Source organism: Carya illinoinensis, chromosome 10, assembly GCF_018687715.1.
Source record: "Carya illinoinensis cultivar Pawnee chromosome 10, C.illinoinensisPawnee_v1, whole genome shotgun sequence".
NCBI classification, from domain to species: domain Eukaryota; kingdom Viridiplantae; phylum Streptophyta; class Magnoliopsida; order Fagales; family Juglandaceae; genus Carya; species Carya illinoinensis.
This window is the reverse complement of record NC_056761.1, coordinates 8,666,009-8,686,915: the sequence shown is the minus strand read 5'-3', so window position 1 is coordinate 8,686,915 and position 20,907 is coordinate 8,666,009. Positions and strand designations below refer to the sequence as shown.

The 20,907-nt window shown below is 34.6% G+C and overlaps 3 protein-coding genes across 8 annotated transcripts; 1 reads left to right on the top strand and 2 right to left on the bottom strand.

Moving 5' to 3' along the window:
• The first annotated feature begins 368 nt into the window (after positions 1-368).
• Positions 369-4,708, top strand: LOC122278090 (lactoylglutathione lyase GLX1). The gene is made up of 9 exons (XM_043088173.1): positions 369-525; positions 1,105-1,250; positions 1,344-1,468; positions 2,037-2,101; positions 2,197-2,409; positions 2,891-2,938; positions 3,054-3,161; positions 3,268-3,420; positions 4,380-4,708. Exons 2-9 carry the CDS (start codon positions 1,132-1,134, stop codon positions 4,425-4,427), a joined length of 879 nt encoding a protein of 292 aa, XP_042944107.1. The 5' UTR covers positions 369-525; positions 1,105-1,131; the 3' UTR covers positions 4,428-4,708.
• A 168-nt stretch (positions 4,709-4,876) lies between these two features.
• LOC122278088 (arogenate dehydratase/prephenate dehydratase 1, chloroplastic-like) lies at positions 4,877-10,756 on the bottom strand. Of its 4 annotated transcripts, none has more exons than XM_043088172.1 (11): positions 10,090-10,756; positions 8,980-9,047; positions 8,808-8,900; positions 8,526-8,726; positions 8,110-8,190; positions 7,921-8,016; positions 6,293-6,370; positions 6,083-6,172; positions 5,924-5,991; positions 5,497-5,601; positions 4,877-5,380 (listed from the first exon to the last, which is right to left on the bottom strand). In XM_043088172.1, the coding sequence occupies exons 1-10, from the start codon at positions 10,376-10,378 to the stop codon at positions 5,508-5,510; spliced, it is 1,158 nt and encodes a 385-aa protein (XP_042944106.1). In that variant the 5' UTR covers positions 10,379-10,756; the 3' UTR covers positions 4,877-5,380; positions 5,497-5,507. The 4 variants fall into 4 exon arrangements, with proteins under 4 accessions (XP_042944106.1, XP_042944105.1, XP_042944103.1 ...); XM_043088171.1 differs by having other exon boundaries at positions 4,877-5,377; XM_043088169.1 differs by having other exon boundaries at positions 5,497-5,578.
• A 6,616-nt stretch (positions 10,757-17,372) lies between these two features.
• On the bottom strand, positions 17,373-20,575 carry LOC122279644 (autophagy-related protein 8C-like). Of its 3 annotated transcripts, none has more exons than XM_043090395.1 (6): positions 20,247-20,575; positions 20,036-20,133; positions 18,666-18,743; positions 18,528-18,580; positions 17,721-17,839; positions 17,373-17,643 (listed from the first exon to the last, which is right to left on the bottom strand). In XM_043090395.1, exons 2-6 carry the CDS (start codon positions 20,105-20,107, stop codon positions 17,549-17,551), a joined length of 417 nt encoding a protein of 138 aa, XP_042946329.1. In that variant the 5' UTR covers positions 20,108-20,133; positions 20,247-20,575; the 3' UTR covers positions 17,373-17,548. The 3 variants fall into 3 exon arrangements, with proteins under 3 accessions (XP_042946329.1, XP_042946331.1, XP_042946330.1); XM_043090397.1 differs by having other exon boundaries at positions 20,071-20,133; positions 20,247-20,562; XM_043090396.1 differs by having other exon boundaries at positions 18,666-18,721; positions 20,071-20,133; positions 20,247-20,548.
• Positions 20,576-20,907: the final 332 nt, after the last annotated feature.

The following is a 20,907-nucleotide window of genomic DNA, read 5'->3' as shown; positions in this document are numbered from 1 at the left end:
AATTACTCCAACATTATTGAATTGAATAGATACTTACGGAAGGCAACAAATAGAAGCAAGATAATATTATTCCTTAATTTTTATTTCTTATTTCTTTATAATATTTGATGCTATATTAAGAAATAATGAATAAATCACAATTATAATAATGAGGAATAACAATTAATGTTTTACCAAACCATGGTAAATATAATTAATATAACGCGTACGGATATACTATCCGTTACAACTTACTGTCCTTGACTCTGAGAGAGAGAGAGAGAGAGAGAGAGAGAGAGAGGCGAAAAGCGGGTAAAGACCTACGGTTGAGCCAATGTGCGTTTGTCGGTGACTGACTTCTCTAATTCGTTCGTCTCTACGTCCACTCCTCGTTTCCCACGTGTGTGCATACCCTATTGGCCCGTTAATTTGAGCTTCGGTAACAGTACGTCATACTATGCTAATTTCACTGAAGTGGATGCTATAAAGATGATCTGCTGCTTATACTGATCATTCTAGGGCATTCCACACTCCTCTTCACTCTCTGTAAGCTCGCTTGCTCTCTCTCTCTCTCTCTCTCTCTCTCTCTCTGGAGTTTCTGAATTTAAAATCGAGGTTGGGATGTAATACTACTAGGTTTGGCATTTGCTTGGTCATATTTCTTTTAGCTGTCTTGCAACTTTGTTTGTGGTTTATATGAAAAAGGAAGTTATTTGGAGGTAGGATTATGTTGGAGTTCTGAACCGGTATTGTTGATTACGTAGTTCAAATTTCATTGGATTTAATTCATTGTATATCACCAAAGGATAACAAAATTTTGAACTAGGATAATTAAGTTAGGATTTTAAGAACTCTACTGCAGAGTTACTGAGGTTCCTAATTCATATTCAACTATTATTCGAGCCGATTTATCAGTAATTTAGTCATTTTTCCGGCCTTTGTCCATGTAAAGTGTAGTGGGGAAGAACGAGCAAAATCTTTGTTACGTGGCTCATCGTTTAGCTTTCTTGTGCTTGGGTTTATAATTATACTAGAATATATATATATATATATATATATATATCATTTGAAAGCCTGGGCGACTGAATACTTCTCTTGGGTTCATTTCTTGATTAATTAAAACAGAGAAAATCACATTGATTCGGTTTTGTAATGGCTGAGGCTGCGCCTGTTGCTGCTCCCAACGCTGAGCTGTTGGAATGGCCTAAGAAGGATAAGCGCCGGTTACTCCATGCAGTGTATCGTGTGGGTGATCTTGCCCGTACCATCAAGTATGCATCTCAAGACATTGCTATCCCAGATTTTGATGAGTTTTATGCTTGGATTTTATTAATTTCCTCTACATGTTTTTTTGGGGTGGTCAGGTTTTATACTGAATGTTTTGGAATGAAGCTGCTCAGGCAAAGAGACATTCCTGACGAGAAATACTCTAATGCTTTTCTTGGCTTTGGCCCAGAAGTGTCTAATTTTGTTGTGGAATTGACATACAGTGAGTTCATTAGACTTGTAATCTTGATCTCTATCTTCTTATGATACACTTAGTAGTAGTAGTTCCCCTCATGATTGGATCTTTGATTCGGTCTGTTGGTGCACTCTGTTTAAGCATTATCACTTGATGATGAACTACAAGAAGCGACTAGCATTGCCATGTTTTTGTGGTTTCTTGTTTAAAATGCTTTAAGGTTTGGTTGTCCATTTATTGAGATTCTCTTTGCTGGTATTCGAATCTATCTTGGCATGTTGCTCTACTTCTAGGAAATGATTAGTACCTATGGTAAAGAGCGCACCTGTTAGACACTTGGGCATGTTCCCCCTTTCTTATCTCTTTACTTGTATTCATGGATGGATATCATTATTCATTACTCAATTCAAGGGGAAAAGTAGCTCAGGAAAATAGCAGCAATTTGTGAAAATGGAAAAGGTTATAGAGAGCATTTAGTGAAAAAGAGTCGAGACTTATTGGGTGACAAAGTGGGGGAAGTTTTTACCAAGTAAGCCTTTTAGTTTCTTATAACTATATGATCTCTAAGAAATTACTTTCATATTGACTTTTACAGATTATGGCGTGTCTTCATATGATATTGGAAGTGGCTTTGGTCACTTTGCTATTGCAACTCAAGATGTAAGTGTCATTCTACATTCCAGAGTGACTGTTGATTTTATTTCCATTCTGGTGGTGAGACTGAATGATCAATGGTGCATGGCTTGGACTTTTAGATTTACAAATTGGTTGAAGACATCCGGGCCAAGGGTGGGGTTATCACGAGAGAGCCTGGTCCTGTTAAAGGTGGGCAAAGTGTCATTGCCTTTGTAAAGGATCCCGATGGTTATGTTTTTGAACTTATCCAGAGAGGTCCTACTCCTGAGCCACTCTGCCAAGTGATGCTTCGAGTTGGTGATTTGGATCGCGCTATCAAGTTTTATGAAAAGGTAAATCAATGAAAACATTTTTTAGTAACTTACCTATATGCCCCATTCCATTCTAAATGAACACATTGCTGGTATATGTTTTAAGTGCTCATGCCATATCTTTGAAAGTCTGACATATATATATATATATATAATAAAAAATTCAAAGAATTATTCTCTTAGATCTTTCTTGGTATGTTCAATATGATAGGTATTGGAATACTATGCAATTTAGTAGTAAATTTTGAATAAAGAGACAGAAGACCGTATGTCTCAGCCTACAGGATGAAGCCTCAGACCTTTATTGACCTTGTTCATTTGTATGAAAATTCAACTTGAAGTGACTGAAGACAATTGGTCTCAGCCCTAGGGGATGAGGCCTTGGAACCTTTGTCTAGCCTGTAGCCTTCACGTTAAATCCTGCTGTGATCAATATGCTAATATATACCTCAAATCTATCCAATACGATGTTCCTGATCTTAGAGGGCTCCCTTCAATGCAGGCCTTGGGAATGAGGCTGTTGAAGAAGGTTGATAGACCTGAATACAAGGTATGTTTTCTCACATGATTTCACACAAAAATCATAGCAGATGCACACTAATCATCTTTAAGCCACAAAAGGGACTCACAGTAATTCCTTAATATTTGTTGTATGTATGTGATAGTACACCATGGCCATGTTGGGGTATGCAGAAGAACATGAGACAACTGTTCTGGAGCTGACTTACAATTATGGCGTGACTGAATATACCAAGGGAAATGCATATGCTCAGGTCAATTTATTAGGGAACTGTTTTTCCATGTTGGACAAGTTTTCTTCATTATAGAAACTTTGGCCACCCATATATTTTTTTTAAATTCTTTTGGTTTCCATTCCAGATTGCTATCGGTACTGATGATGTTTACAAAAGTGCTGAGGTTGTCAGCCTGGTCATACAAGAGCTTGGAGGAAAGATTACCCGACCAGCAGGGCCAATTCCTGGAATCAACACCAAGATTACCTCTTTTCTAGATCCGGATGGCTGGAAAACTGTAAGTTTTGTATAGAACTAATAATTTGATATCTTTTTAGCTTATTTTATTTTTGAAGTAGTGATGTCTTAAGGATTGGAATAGTTTCATGGGTTCTGAGAAAGTGACATTTCATCACTTATAAGATAATGCAAGAGACCACTATGGAATAGTTCGAAGTGATTTTTATACTGTCTATTGGACATATAATTACAAATTGGCAGGAAAAAGCTGGGTTGAGTAATTGGATTTGTATAGCTATAATTTGATCAAAAGTGAAATGGATATTTAATCCAAGCGGAATTTGGAATGAAATTGCCGAATATTTTCCTATTGCATGAATTTGAGCTGAATTCTTTATGTTATACAGACAACAAAAGACTCTAGGCTTTTAATGAAGTCTTCATACATGGTTAGCGAGATTAAACGGCCATAAATGAAAATAAATGCAACTTCCTTCATATCAAGTTCAAGAAATAACATCTCATAGTTGGACTGAATGGATATTTTAATTGGCTTCTATGGGCTTGCAGATTCGAAAGGTCCCATGGGTCTTGCAGATTTCTTCGTGGTCTCTTGCAAAGAAAACCTATCACTTTTAAGATCTGCAAGAAATGCATATGCAAGAGACCACTATGGAATATTTTAACCTACTTTTAGCATTGAAAATAAGCACAAGATGAAAGGTAGTTTAGTAGCTTGAAATTTTGTAGTAGTAAAAGCTTATAAGTAATATACTAGGTACTGTCGTAGAGGGCATATCTATATAGGATGTTATAGAGTTATTTTAAGAACTCGTTTTTTTTTATCGAATTCCCATTTCCTTATATCATCTAGATTAACCTCTCTCTGTTTTATTTTTTTAGATTAACCTTCATTCATGAATTCTGTTGATCACATTTATTTAATCTATTATTCAATTTACAATATTTCATTCATTGTCAACGACATGTTACTGATCTTTTTGTTTTGTATTTTAGGTCCTTGTTGACAATGAAGATTTCCTGAAGGAGCTGCAGGAAATATAACTGCATAATGGAGAAGATTATCTCTAATTAAAAACTTACGTCGCATCACTATCCTACTATGATACTATCCTTGAACAACTCTAGCAAATGGCTGTTTTCGTAAGCATATTTGTGTTGTGATCTTGTTCTGTGTGACTTGAATGACACTTATAAGTTAAGTTGCATCGACTTTAGGATATGGAACCTAGTTTTATATATGTATTGGATGTTATGTGACTTGAGTTTTACGTATGTGAATAGAAAAAGATAGAAAAATATCGTCGGTCATCTTAAAATTGACATATTTTAAGTGATTCATCATTTAAGCGACTAGCCTGTGAAACCACAATGTCTACAGTCTTACATGATCAAATCAAGCATAGGAAAGAGTGAGTCTCAAAAGTGGTTTGTTTTAAAAGGGCAGTAAACACTTTATTTAAGCATTTTTGTGACACCATACACGTGAACACTGATGATAAGTTATTTCGTTCCTTATTATTATATTAGAGGACTTTGTCGCAAAAGAGTAAACCATTGACAAGAACCAAAATTACAGGTATCCATACTCGACAAAAAATAGAGGAGCCAACTCCTAAACAGAACCAACCAACAAACGAAAAAACTAAAACAGAAAACGCCTGTACCATGGCCAGGGTTGTCCCTTTTATGGGTTATACAAACAAATCATGATATCTTAACAATACCCCAGTCGGAGATGAAAAGAATCATGAAAGAAAAATAGAGTGAAACCATTGGAGAGAATTTCTACCTATTCAGAAGCCTGGCACTACTCCAAGTTGAAACTCTTTTAGCATTGGCTTCTGTATGATCAATTATATACACAAGAAGGTCGAACTTCTTTTCTGGATTGCAGACTTGGCCATCCAACTAAAACTGACTCCACAGAGCTTCTTCTATGGAACCGTATCGATCGGATAGCAACCAAGGACACGAAGAAATCTTGCAAATTCCTGCTAAAAAAACTTATATATCCTCATTGGCCCTAAGATGGGTTTTCTTTTTGGGGCGAGGGGGATTCTCAACAACCAAAATGCTTGATTTTCTCCTACATCATGAAATATTAACTAACCTGCAGATGTCCTAAAGCATTTTGGGCACGAGGCTCTGCCATTGAAGCTTCAAAGTCGATGAAGAACAGGTAGTCAAAATCCCTGCCACCAGAAACCATTGACCACTATGTCATCAGAACATAACTACTGTTCCAAAATTCTATGGCCATATTTTAACATACTAAGTAAAATAACTGTGTCAATAAATTTATGAAGTAGCAGAATCGAGTCCTATTGTTTCTTCTCTAATCTCTTTCTATTAATTATTTCTGTGGATATGTTGATCTAATTTTCATAATAATTACTCAAAAAAAAAAAAAAAAAAAAAAAAAACAGACTATACATAACAGTTAACACCAGTTAATACTACAAAACAATAAACTCTTGGATAGCTAAAATATAAAATTCCACTGTTGTAAATCACAACTCAAAAGATATAGCACTCACTTGGTGCTTCCTTCATTAGAATAATCAACAAGCCTTAAAGGATGCTGTTTCTGAGGGCGGCTCTCAATCTGAAATATTTTTAAAAAAGCAGGTGTAATGAACCAAAGACAATAGATACATTCATAAAAGTAACAGAACTCAATTGTTACTTGAGATTACCTTAGACAAATTAATGCTCCTCATAGCAAAGAGGGACAAAGCTTTGAAAAGTTCACCAGGACCTTCTTCTAGAGTAAAAACAATGCTTGTCTAGGGAAAAGATTAAAAAATATTCATCATCACAGTAACAGCAAGGAAAAATATGCAGAATTTTTTTTTTTTTTTTTTTTTTTTTTGTGATCGGTACACATAAACAGAAAAAAACTAAACCTTATAGGGCCTATCAGTTCCAGGAATTACGGGTTCTCTTCCAAGTATCAGGAAACGGGTAATATTATTGCCATCATCCTGGCAGTACATGACAGGAACAATTTAGTTAAGTTGCAATTTTTATCATTCATGACATATACATTATTAATAATTAACAAAAGAAAGGGAGACAGATCAGATAAAAGCCTTAAACATGAGCATTAAAGACAAAATATTTGTTTCCATTACTGAGACCAGATAGGTCTTATCTCTTTTATACCATCTTGTGTACTTGGGCTATGCCTATCATCATTAATAAAATCATTTACTTATATATATATATAAAATAAAATAAAATAAAAAAAGACAAAATATTGGTTGCTATTACATGTAAACAAACTTTCCATGTACAAACTATAAAGTATTTGCATGCGTCACATGTGAAGGCATTTCCAATTTCAAAATTAGCCTGGCAAAGATTCCATGTCTAAGAGCTGGAAGACAATGCTTGTCTAGTATCAAAATCATTTGTTATATAGTCTAAATATTTAGGCACTTTTACTTTTAATGTGTTGGGGAAATAATCTCTCTGTTTTTTTTTATCGGTAAAAATAGGCAAGATACCAAGTACACAGGGCACATACAACGGGGGATAGGAACACTCTTGAAAGAAGAATTCAAGATTTTACGTATGCTAGCAATATGTACTCAATGTAGATCCGGCAAGCAAGAAAGAAGTTTATACAGACATGATAGAAAGGTTAAAATGGTCATTGAATTTCTTCAGAGACACTAGACAAACTTTCAGGTACACCAACCACATAGGTGAAAGGGACATCACATATTTTCTCAAGAAGCAGAACCTGGGCTATGCACCGACTCTGTCAGATCCATATTCAGCCACTGCCCACTACGTCGGCAGTCGGTTTCTTATATCTATAGCTCTTTTCACACACACACATATATATATACCAATTAACCGACTAAAGGGCTCAGCTATTGAATTGACCCCGTCGGGTTATCAACTGACAAACCGATGAGAGAAATAAGGAACATCTCGATGCTATTCTAAAAGCCCTTGCAGCCATGAAGGAAGACTGGGTTTAGTTGTGAAGCACTGCTGACAATTATAACAAATAAAAAACAAATTGCTCTTCAAGAACTGCTTCCGCACCGTCTTCCTCATTGATTGAATTTCCAGTTCCACAATCATAATTTTATATTACACAAATAGAGAGAGAGAGAGAGAGAGAGAGAGAGAGAGAGAGAGAGAGAGAGAGAGAGAGAGAGAGAGATTCATATATAATTATATATTACATAAATCATAATTGGTTGGATTGGGCTAACCATGATGGTACCCCTATCTGGTTACTGCACAGCCAAAGAGGGAAGGAGAAAAAACTGACCAACCATTATCGGTTCAAGCTCGTATAATCAATTCCCTTAGTTTGGGCTGACCCAATGTCACCTTAAGCAGAACATTTATTTTCAGTCTATGGTATTTGTATCAAATAAGGGAAAAGTAAGCAAAATCAGTAGTTAACCACAAGCTTATGGTGTAGATATTAACTAAAAATATATACTGGAACAGCCCTTTGAATTCACATTATATATACCCAAATCACATAAGACCGAAAAGGAAGTCCTACCTGGATATTTTCAGCAAGAATCTCAAGCCCATAAATTTCTGCAGCTCTGGCACTAGCAATGGCTCCAGACTCTCTTAGGCCAGTTGACGACACCATCTGTCCAACATGTTTTAACCAATGAATAAGTACAGAGTCTAGGAGTTCACAGTAAAAAACATATGTTTAATTCACCAAAGTAGCATGTATAACCTGAGCAGCACCAGCAGTATCATGAGCACTAACGCTGAGAACACCTAATTCATTTAGCACCATGTCACATTGAGCAAGAGCCTGTGAACAAGAATATTGTTAAGACAACATCGAGAACTATGGGACCCTGTGCCTTGCATCTAAAACGAGGGTTTATATGTAATATACCTCTATACCAAAAATGTTTTGGGCCTGATTAGGATTGTATCCTTAAGTGTTTTCTATCAGTAAAAGATTACCTGACTGGGGCACATCCTAAAGCTATTACCATAAAGGAAAAAAGGAAATTGTCAAACATTTTGACAGCTCGTAATAAGTGCCCATGTCATTTGTACAGAACAGGTCATTCACCACACCAAAGCTTTTCCCTTTCATTATAAGACTAGAAAGAATTAAAAGGAAAAGAGATAACTGACCATAGGATGACTCAAAACATTTCTTATCTCCTCTTTTCTTACGCCAGGTAACCCTAAAAGGCAATGGTTAACTTGCAACTGCACCTCCCCAACTATGTGCAGCCTATGTCGAAGTAGCAAATCGTAATTACGATGGATGCTCCCACCAACAGAATTCTCGATGGGAATAGCTGCTTTATCCACTAACCACAATTCAACAGCCTGTAAAATTTAACATCAATAAACATATAAAAGGTAATAAACTCAATACCAGTAAGGTACGTGAATAACAATTATTTGAACCTTGAATGCTTCTTCAAACTGGTCACATGGAACAGGTTCGCACTTGGGGTATGCTTTCAGTGCTGCAGCCTCGCTATATGCTCCTGGCAGCCCCTACAATGTACAATGCAACTGATACAAGAATAACAAGAATTCCATGGACAATTAGAAGAAGAATTATCAGGTACTATACCTGATAGGCAACCCGTACTTTTGAACCATCACTTGGAGAAGAAGTGAGGTCATTCGCGGATAACGGTTCTGCATTTATTGTTCATATATTCAAGCCATAAAATTGCCCAAAAAAAAAAAAAAAGCAATCAAATAAATTCTGGAAAAAAGATCATCATCATGTGTAGCAAACTGAGAGTGCATGTAGCATAGAAAAGCAATTACATTTTGCCAAACACTTCAGTATACTATCTTTACAAAAAAAAATGTATATGTATATAGACAGGTGGGTGCGCACGTGCATAGTAAACTTGCAATCATGAAAGAAATATTTATAAAAAGTAATAGACAACTTAAAAAGGACCCATTCCCAATAACCAAAACCATTTTAATTTTGGTGTTGCTACAACTAAGGAAACTGCATACTGCTTCCATTATAACAAACATTGCCCCAACATATGCCACCTAATCCAGAAACATGCAAAACTTCATCATAATCAAGCATCTAGAAGTTGCTGGCCTGTTGCATGCATAAAAAGAGCACCTTCCAACTGGACAGATATTGATATGGCATCACGAATTCCAGCATATGCCCTATCAATGAGATGACTAAATACTTGCCGAAAATCATCAGGCTAAATACTCACAACCCCGATACATAGCAATTCAACCTTACAAGAAACACCAAATTCCTTATAAAACCTCATACAACGTAATATCACCAGGCCTATATCCACAACAGAAACTAAAGGCACATAAGAATTACAGTTCCATGCATCATATCAACCTACATTGCTCAATAACTTATTATGACCAAATAAAGAATTTTCAGGCAAAACATGTTCTTCCAACTAGAAAGAACGAAGAAAGTAACTATCGATACCAAAATATTAAAAAGCCTGATTGGCGAACAAGAAAACCACTCGATGTTTACATCCTAATGAAAATAAAACCATTCTGTTGACATCCCAATGAAAATAAAAGACAAAACATCAAAACAAAAGAATTTTCAATATAAAAAAAATATATATATATAGAGAGAGAGAGAGAGAGAGAGAGAGAGAGAGAGAGAGAGAGAGAGAGAGAGAGAGAGAGAGAGAGAGAGAGAGAGAGAATTTATGAGTAAACTCACTAGGGAGAAGGTACAAATCCTTGTGAAGACCCCTGGATTCATTGCCCCAAGTTCGCGCAATGGCCCCAGACGACTCAACCCCAGGCACACGCGGCTTCTCATCTTCCACAGGAGTGGTAGCTTGCTGAGTCAAAGCACCCAGACTACAACATTCCCTGCTAAACTTTTCCAAATCGAACTTAAAACTGATCGATGCGGCCCCAGAATTCCTAGAATCCAAATCTGAGGTCCCGAGATCAGAACAAGGATTTCTGGCGCAAACCCAGAGAGCTGCACCTTTAAGAGCCATTCACGACAAAGCCAATCTAAGAACACAGAACACGAAGTATGGGATAAATGCAAAAAGTTGTGGTTGGTGAGGAGGGGTTTGTTGGGAAGGTTTTGGTGAAACCCAGCACGGCATTGTCAAGGAGGTGTACAAGAATGGTAGTGGGGATTGTTTGGACCCCACAGAAACGTCGTTATATCGAATCGAGTCTGAACTACGCACTGTGCTTTGTTGAAAATGAAACTTTTGGGTCAAGAACTTCCAGAGAGGAAGGCAGGCAAATGAGAAAAAAGAACGTAAATATTAAAAAATGAGAGGGGTAGAGACTTTCTAGAGGAGATGGACAGAGGTAGGTGGGCAAGAGACGAGGGATGGAGGCTAAACTGACAGAAGACGAAGCCAAAGCTTTACTGGGTCTTATTTTTATTTCACCCCATCTATAATCATTATAATATTATTTAAATATAAAATTTTAAAATTAATCATTATAATTTATTTAAATTTTAAAAAAATAATGTAATATTTTCAAATTTTAAAATAAAAATTATATTAAAAGAATTGTCTTATAATAATATTTTAATTTTATAAATTTTTTCTTTTTCCTTTCTTAAAATTTAATAAATACATAATTCAAATTATCTCCCATTATACACAAACTATCTTATTATTATTTATAAAATTCTTATCTCATCTAATTCTCTAAACATCTTTAAAAAAAAATTTAGTTTTTTAAATAAAAATGGTATATTTGATAAATTTTTAAAAAGTATTTTAAGTGAAAGCCTACTTTTAAAAAAAAAAATCAAATTGAAACTTTGGTTTAAAAACTCATGCAGATAGGTTATACTCTTTTAAGAGAAATATTTTAGTTGTAAAAAGAGTCTATAAAAATAAATTTATAAATTGACATGAATTAACGTATTACGATAAATTATAAAATTATTTTTATTATAAAAAAAATCTAACGTATCATATGAAATCATATCAATTTATAATTATGTTACTTTTCTTTTTAAAAAATTACTATAACTATATTTATAAATATTTTAAATGCATGTTTAGCAAATAATAATAAAACCATTTTAAAAGTAAAACTTTTTAATGTGGTTCTACAATTAAAAGCCAATGCTATACAACATACTCTCATTCCATTTTTATCCGATAAAAATTATTTAATAATAATAAATATACAACATCTTATATAATAAAAATAAAATAAAAAGTAATGTTACATACAATCCTTAAATGGAGACTGCAATGTAAGAATAGGTAATTTTATCTTTAAAATTTTTAAAATTATTAAGATATCTCTTCTAAAATAATATTTTTTTAATAAAAGATCTATACATACAGCCTTCACTTAGGGACTATAAATAGAATTTCTCAAGAATAAAATAGTGTATATTGTATAAAATTGTTTATCTTCAGATAAACAAAAAGTGTACCATTTTATCGTAGCCTTGCCATTTTCGTGGAGAAAAAAGGAAAACTAAAAGTAAAATGCCTTTCCAATCGTGGCCAATCAGAAGAAAAGGAACTTTTCAATCTTTTGATAATGATAATAATTTGGAAATCTAACTTTAGAATATATATTTTCAGAACTTCTTATCCGAGAAATATCAAACTTTTCTAAAGTACTTGTAAAAATGGACAAAAGAATATGTCATGTGTTACAATTTTAATGTTAAAATCTTTGATTCCTATTTTATTTTTTAAAATATTTTTATATTCACATTATAATTTTTGTAGTTTGGAATTTACGCTAGAAAATCTTGATAATTCGTCATATGAAGTATAAATATCCTCTTCTTAATTATGATTATTACTTTAAAATTAAATTAAATAAAATGTATCATTTATAGGTGAATTAAAATAAAATTAGGTATCTTCTATAATGAAAAAGATGGGAATGGTAAAATATTATAAATTAAAATTAAAAAATCATTATCACAACTTTTAAGAATATTTGGATGTTTTGAGAATTTTAATGGAACAAAACGCTTTCCCATTTTCATGTTGGAAAAATCTTTTTGCAAGTACATTTTGTGTATCAATTCGTGCACTAATATTGATATGTAATGCACATGTTTAACGAAATAATGTGAATTAAAAATAAAAATAATTTTCATAAGATAGGAAATTTTTTTTTCTTTCTAAAATTTTTTTTTTATATTTTTTTAAATAAAAAATGTCATCGGTACGTGAATTAGTGCACGAAATGTGCTTGTATCTAGCAAAACGTTCATGTCAACAACTTGTTTGTTGTAATATTAGGTTGTACTTTTGGTAAATGTTGTGATATTAATACAATTAATTATCTTTTAAGAATAGCGAACTAAGGCTTGGTCATTTTTCATTTTTAACATACAGAACACTATTGAGGTGGAAGTGTTTCACATCAATTATGCTAAAAAAGTACTGATGTTGAAATTTGTTTGAGGTTGTAATAGATTTCATAGCAATTGGTGTGTTAACACATCGAATTGCTCGTAGCACAGCTCAAACGGGATGTACGAATATCATTTATCCACTTGTCCTAGACTTGCGAGGGCATTAGAGAGAGAAAAGTGAACAGGAAGATGGAGGAGATCTCGTAGTCTTCTTAGTTATTTTCAGTTTGTGAGGTTTCGTATGCTTTTAGAGAGTTTGGTGAAGATTAGTCTCATAAGGAAAAAAGAAGAAATATGTGATCACCTAACTAATTTGGTAAGAGGGTAAACTACCACAACTCGTGTTCTACATATCATAGGCAAATTAATTACACAAGCAAATAGACTTTGGCTTTGGTCAAGGAAAAATAAATAAACAAATAGACTCGGCTTTTAGGACGGTATGAAAGTCCTTGCATTGATCATTACGTACATAACTTTCCTTAAAGAGTGTTTATTGGTCCAAACCCATATGAAAATGATGTAAATCTTGTTGCAGAAACAATGTGTAATATGGAGTAGTCTGTTTTGATTATTTGATATTAAATTGGATGTTCTAATTTTGAAGAGAGATAAACATTAGGGGTGCTATTTGCACCCCCCCTACACCCGCATTAGTGAGGGGGATAGTTTGGGCCCTCAAATCTAATCACCGTCCCTCGTAGACAAGTGCCCTTGTCTAGACATTGTGGGGCTAATTGACCCCACCATCATCTACCCCACTCTACCCACCGTCCATCCATGAAGAAAAACAAATACCAAAAGATACAAAATAATTGAAAAACGACAAGAAATCCACAAAATCATAGATCCATCCACAAGAAGTTGGAAAACGAAAATAAATCCAAAACAAGTTAACAACTACATGTATGAGAAAAGTGATTCATTCTATTAAATTAACTCTCTAAAACGATGTCATTTTATTAAAAGAATTTAATTTCCTTTAATACATATGTATATGTATATTTATATTATATGTGGGCTGGGTTGGGCGGGACAGGTTGGGAACTAGCCCAGGCCCCACCCTTGGCTCTAATTAGTGTGCGAGCATCAGCCTATATGCCCCTTGTCTACGGACGTCGGATTGGGACTCTTACCCCGGTCAGGCGGATGCCGGGATGCCGGAATGGGTGGGGCGACTACCACCCACCACCTAGCCTTAGTGTACATGTCATGTGAATCCTGCAACATTTAATACTACACATGTATTATATTTTTAGCAGCATGTATCTTTTCACATGAATATGAGAAAAGATATTTGTAACTGTGAATTGTGTAACTGTCGCGTAATTCTTTTTAAAAAAATAAATAAAATATGAGACCCACATGAAAATTACTTTTTTAATAATGAATCTCATTTTTTTTCAAAACGATTATACGGTATTTACGCACTTTACGATTCTACGTAGAATTGCTTTATGAATATTTAATGTTGTTTTTATATTTTTTTATATTAGCCTATCTACTTTGATCAATAATTAGAGAGACTCTTATTTGATGTAAGGTGATAAGTCATGTATAAAAGACAACTATAAAAACCATGCAACGTCGTGCATAGTTGATGGGGAAACAAAACAATACATAACATAAGAGGTTCCAAGTGATTAATTAAAATTTCTACGTTGTTGCTTATCAAAAAACAAAATTCTACATTATGTATGGAGAGTGATGTTCTGACCTCTTTTTTCTATTTAAAGAAAATATGACAACTCATATTCCGTTCGAAACATAAAAATTAAACTATCGTCCACTACATATGCACTAACAAACAAGAGAAACAAGACGAAACCTATTGCTTTAGTCATAAAGAATTCCAAATGAGAGTAATAGATTAAGATGCGACGAATCCCTTAATTATAATTGCTATCACTGTCTCAAGATTGACGATGAGACCCTCCACTTACAATACCTTGTAGACGTAAGAGTACTTGTGCCTAATTTAGATAGTGAGATGGGATAAGATAATTTATAAATTATAATGAAATAATTTGTGAATATCAGTGAAATAGTTTGAGTTGAAATATTTTATGAAATTTTAAAAAATTAGAGAGAAAAAATTGAATAAAAATATTATAAAGTTAAAATATTGTTATAATATAATTTTATTTAATATTATTTTTATTTTGAGATTTAAAAAAGTTGAATTGTCTTTTATGTTTTGTTTGGAAGTTTGAAAAAATTGTAATGACTAAGTAATGATTAGATAAAAAGGTTAAAAATTTAAAATAAAAAATATTTATATTTGTAATATTTAAATATTAAAATAAGATTAGATGAAAGGTTCTCGACCTTAGTATAAATTCATGTTAAAAACACTATCCTTTTTTTCCCCCTCCTACATATGATTTTGTTAATTTATGTTCTACTTTCAATTATGTGACCATGGTGGATATGAATTCAACATTAAAGTCATGTTTCAGACAGCTGGAGTGTCAAGCACTACGCCATTTTTTCATTTTTTGTTTCTTTCGAAAAGACTACACAAAAATCTTGATAACTGGCTGGTGGGAAAATGGAGCTACTAGCCAATTAGGTTAATCAATGTGTTGCTTTTGTGTTCTTCTGTTCAACTTTAAATGTTACAAATCAAATTTTGCTACGACGACAATATAAATAAAATAAATCTCGAGAGATTGGTCTGTTCAACTTTCCGGGGATATATTTCTTTAAAAACGCCCTATCTTTCCTTACAAAGTAAAAAGAAAAAAAAAACTAGTTTAAGTCCATCAGGAGAGGTCGACCAAGCTGGACTACATGAATTGGTAACCAGCCTGCCCTGGTTGTGGTTGGACTCAACATGTTGCCCTACTTTATTAAAGATTATAAAAGATTCTGTCCGATTAGAATGAGAACTTGTAATGATTATATTAAGGGAAGAAAGCAAAACATCCCAACTGGCATGTGAACTTTAGGTTTGTTTGGGGTATAACGTCTTTGAACGCTTCTTCCCTCTCCATTAACTCCAAGTTTCTTAAACTCGTCTCTGGTTTGCCACTACGAGGTACTCTCTCTCTCTCTCTCTTGAATGAGCTATTTTGATTTGCTCTTTGAAAGGTTCAATTAATCGTTGTGTTTTCTGGGACTACGAGATTGTAAAAGGGTAAGAGTTGTGTATACTGTTTAGATCTTGAATGTTTTAAGATGTTCATATTTAGATTAGATCCATTTTCTTCCTATCATCTCCGAAACTACTGAGAAAATATGTTTTTTTTTCTCTTGCATGTTATTCAGATGCGGTTCCTTAATACATCTGCTTTTTCAGTTGAATATTGTTGAAAACTCATCTTGGGTGGAAGCTTAAAATCCAGACTGTTCAATTGCTCTGGAAAGATATGAGAAATGAAGCCTTAAAAACCATAAAGTAAAAAGTGGAGTAGCATTTGCAAGATTTCAGCCTTTTTCTTTCTTGAAAACTTCATTGTTTCATGGGGAGCTCAGTGAAATAATCCCAATTTGAGTTAAATAGCTCTGATTTTCTCTAAGCCCCTCTAATGGGTTTGTTTTCTCTTTGTCAAATAGCAGCCTTATTTCTTATATCTTCATGCATCTTTAAATTGGTGGATGATTTCGGTTGGGGAATCAGGTATACCTAAACCTTACAAGAAAGAATGGCTACTGAAGCACCGAGCTGGGCAGATCAATGGGGCGATGGAGGGATGGGTGCCATGGAGGAAGATAACAACAATAATACCAAGGAAGAAAGCGGCAGAAACAAGAAGGCGAATGCAAAAGCTGGATTGGATAAAGCCAAAGCAACTGCAAAAGTTGGAGCAGAAAAGATTAAGAGCGGGGCATCAGCCGGCATCAAATGGGTCAAGAATCAATGCCACAGAAAAGGCTCTTCTAAATGAAGAGACAGACTGTTAATCCAACTCCGGTTGTATTAAATGACAGAATCAAAGGAATGTTTAATAGCTCCTATATATTCTCATAACATCTGTGAACAGTAGACCATCCTCAGCAACAAGAGAGATTAATGTCAATTCTTCATGATCTTTGAACTTCAGACCAAAACAAAAACAACTATTCTGAATAATCATAGAGCAATGCTTGTACTAGTACCATTGCAAAGTTGACATCTGCGTGTTAATGCAGTTTCATACGTTTTTTTTGTCGGTCTCGTATTATATATCACACCAAGATGCAACTTTCCATTTTAGGAGTTGGTTGAGGCTTTGGGTTTAAGGATCGCAGGCGTGAGCACTCTAACAAACTGTTGATGCACGTGGTTTGTGGAGTTACTTGCCAAATATAATTGCAAATAGGGAAATATTTGGTTCACAAAAAAATTTCTCAAAATTATAGTCATGAACCGATGTTGCTTCTTGTTTACGCTAGATTGCAAAGCTGTTTTTAGAGTAAAGTAGATCTTTAACCTTAGCCACATGAGTTTGGAAGCTTTATTTTTGTGAAATATTTTTATAAACCTACCGCTTCACTTGCACATAAGAAAGTGAGAATTACTCTAGAGGTTCTCTTGATTTTGCGAGAGCAACAATGCAGTCAATATCCAATCCCCAAGCAACAATACAGCGTGGAACCGTGGGATGCAAATGCAGACTTTGAATCTTATAACAAAGAAAAAGTTAACCAATTGACCAATTCCATGGTAATTATACCAAATAAGTTCAAATCGCTTACAGCATAAATTAATCCAAATTAAGGTCAAACTAAACTACACTCGAGAAGCAGGAAAGAGATAGCTTGAAGAGAGAGCCAAGAATTTACACCTTCCAAGTTTTATTTACTGGTATCAAGGCTCTTAGAGGGATCCAAAGGTGTTCTCTCCACTGTAAGTCATGTAAAGAAAACCATCTTCATCCTTGTTTTCCTCGTAGATTGCAGACATCAAGGAAGCTGTAACAACAAATGACAGATTAAAAACATAACATCAAATATTATCCAATATCACATTAACAGAGATAGCCAGTCACCAGTGGGAGGTAGGGTGTTCTTCACAAAGACAAATATAGCCTTCTCGGCACTAAGCTTAATCCTTTTCCGCACCACATAAACAAATTGACCAATAGTTAAGTCAGCTGGAACAAGGTATCTGCAGCAACAACAAATACATATAATACAACCAAGTGAGGATCCCTCTACACTGCATAAAATAAAGTTGAAACGCCCTCCAAATTAAAGGAACATCTAATTCTTACATATTAACACAAAAGAAGAACTTTTAGTTAATCTGGCAAAATATGATATTAGCTCTTCCTTCCATCCGTGTCACACTCCCAGGATCCTGTCCTGGTTACCCTTACCAGAACCCCACTTCTGGCAATGGCATTCCCATGAACACCTAACCACCTACCATATACATGAATAGATTCATCGTCCTTGCAAACAACAATACCATTCAATCTTTGAATCAGGAAAGATAATCCTAACCATTTTCATCACTACCATAACCCTAAAAGCCCATTTCATACGGGAGCCCCTCCAGCTGTTAACTATTAAGTCAAAAGCAAATAAGCACCTTCTAATTCTTGCCCTACATCAGAACATGAACTTCATCTAGACTTCAAATGAACTGCAAAGCAAGGAGAAACTTTGGGCACCTATAATTGAATTACATGTAGTGCTGGGTTCATAATTACAAGCATAAAAGAGACTTCAAAAATTGAGCACCCAGATATATGAGAGGGGATGGGAATTGCACAAGAAACACCAAAAGTGGAGGTGAATTGCAAAACATTGTAATGCATATAAAAAACAAGAGAAAGGAAGATGTGACTAACTTCTTCTTATCAATGTCAGGAATGTCACTTCTTTCAGCCTTCTCCACAATCACCTGCACAGCATGCACAGATTAGGACAGCAAGTTTACTGAAAGAAGCATGTAAAGAAAAGGTTCATCATTGATTGTGAGTCCTCACAGGTACTCTATCTGGATATTTCTCTCTGATTCGAGCAGCTTCAGCCACCCTCCTTTCTGAGATGTCAAAAACCATAAACTTCAGGTTTTTGGGGCAAAAAAACATGAATCAGACACCAAATCCAAATCAAGGAGGAAGGACAACAGAAAGGACAATATTTTTTTTTTATATAAAAATTTATATAAAAAAGAAGAGTTTCATCACATCTAAAAAGGAACCAAAAACATTTTGGAATGAGAAATGGCAACATTTTGTAGTCACGACTAGGTTCCTTAATGTACAGATCAGTTTAAGCACCAGTTTAAACACTCAAGATACACAATTAGCATAAAATCCCATTTTGTTTTTCGAGAAAAAGAATTAAGATGTCACAGTGTCTGTTGATATTGTGCCTTTTAAATATGAGTAATACTAAATACAGTCTTAGGGTATGTTAGTTCCACATACTCTCTTAAAATATGGGGTTCACCATTAAAAAGTGGGTATTTTCATGTGGATCCCAGATTTGCCCCCCTTTTTTTTAAGGGAGCGTGTGAGGTTTGGACATCCTAAAACTTTACAAATAATTTCCCTTCATTCATTGATGTTTGGCATTAGGATGCCCAGGCCAGACCAAAGACCCTATACAGGCAGTCACCAGAAACTTTGCCAAGCCTCCATCAATAAACTAATATGTAGAACTTTGGTAGCATCAAAAATTTGCAAAACAATTCTGCCAAAAAAGGAATCAACTCTCCACACTTTGTTGTTCTCACAACTCACTTTATGGAGTTATTACTACCACAGAAGCAAAAAGGTAAAATTCATTAAGAAAAAACGTTGTGACAAACAACCAGAAAGACTCACCATTTGAACGTTAATGTTAGGTGTCTAAAAAATATAATATTCATTGGAATCCTATATCTATTATTTATCCAAAACTTCATCTGTGTAATGTCTTCTTCGAACAAAAGGCTCCCTAATGAAGTTTCATTAAAAGAAAAACTTCAATTAAAGCCACCCAAAAAATTAACAAATCCCAACACAAGAAAAGCTTCAATTGAACCCTAATTTCAAGAAATAAACACCATCCAAATAATAAACCACCTTTTCATATTAATCCACGAAAGGAAAACTAATAGAAGACGTCAAATCATAACGCCCTTTTCACCAAATTCTAACAATCATTTATAGAATCTATAGGAGTTCCCGGTATCACTGGAAATCCAAGCTTTCCATAGGAAAATGGAAAAAAAAAAAAAAAAAAAAAAATCATAACGCCCTTTCCATCAATTTTTAACGTATTTTCAAAATTATAAACAATCATTCACAAAGCTCACGACAGAAAATAGTAAAACACACGGGTATCACCGAAGATCCAATCTTAATACATAAAGGGGGGAAAACCAAGGGACAGGAAAGAAACCCAATGGATGTTCGAGCTTGAACGCTGTTTTGGCCATGGCGAAACCCGCAGCACGGTGACTCTCTGAGAAAACAAAACACCGAAACATTACAAATCATTTCTGAACAACCTACCACAAAATCCAAATAAATGAAGAAAACAATATCATTTGTGTAAAGCACCGGACTTTAACATACCGAACACGAAATCAACTAGTGTTCTGTGTTCCAGAAACGAATTGAAAAGCTGATTGATTTGAGTGATTAAACGGGAAAAGGACAAAGAGTCCCAATCAGAAGGAGAAAAAAGAGATATTTATAGGATAATAAAATTCAATTCAAGGGTTTTTGATTTGAGGAGAAAACTTCAGAGAGTTTGGTTTCTGATTCCAGCACGAAACAAATGCTTCTACTCTTCAATATAATGGGATTCGATTGCCTGCATCACAAGCAAGCAAATTGGCCGTGTCCTTCACTCCATCACAGCTTGTGCATGTTTTAAGAAACGGTGCCGTTTTGCAAGCAGTGGACTATGGCCTTGGAGAGACCTAGATCGAGCGTGCAAATTGAGCTCAAAAATCAATGGGGAGGTTGACTTGTGTTGGAACATCAGATTTTAGTTGGGATTATTGACAATCTTAATTTTTCTTGGGTGCCAATCATTGGGGAACAACTGGAAGTCTATTATCTATATAACTCCTCGTTGATATCCCAAAGTTAGTTGATGCATGTTTTGTTTTAAGAGTTTGATTCGAGATGAATCCACCATTGCCTCCTCCTCCTTCTCCTCCTCCTCCATGCATGTCATCTTCAATATTGAAACTGTGGCTGCCTTGCTTCTTTGATGTGCCTGAGCAAA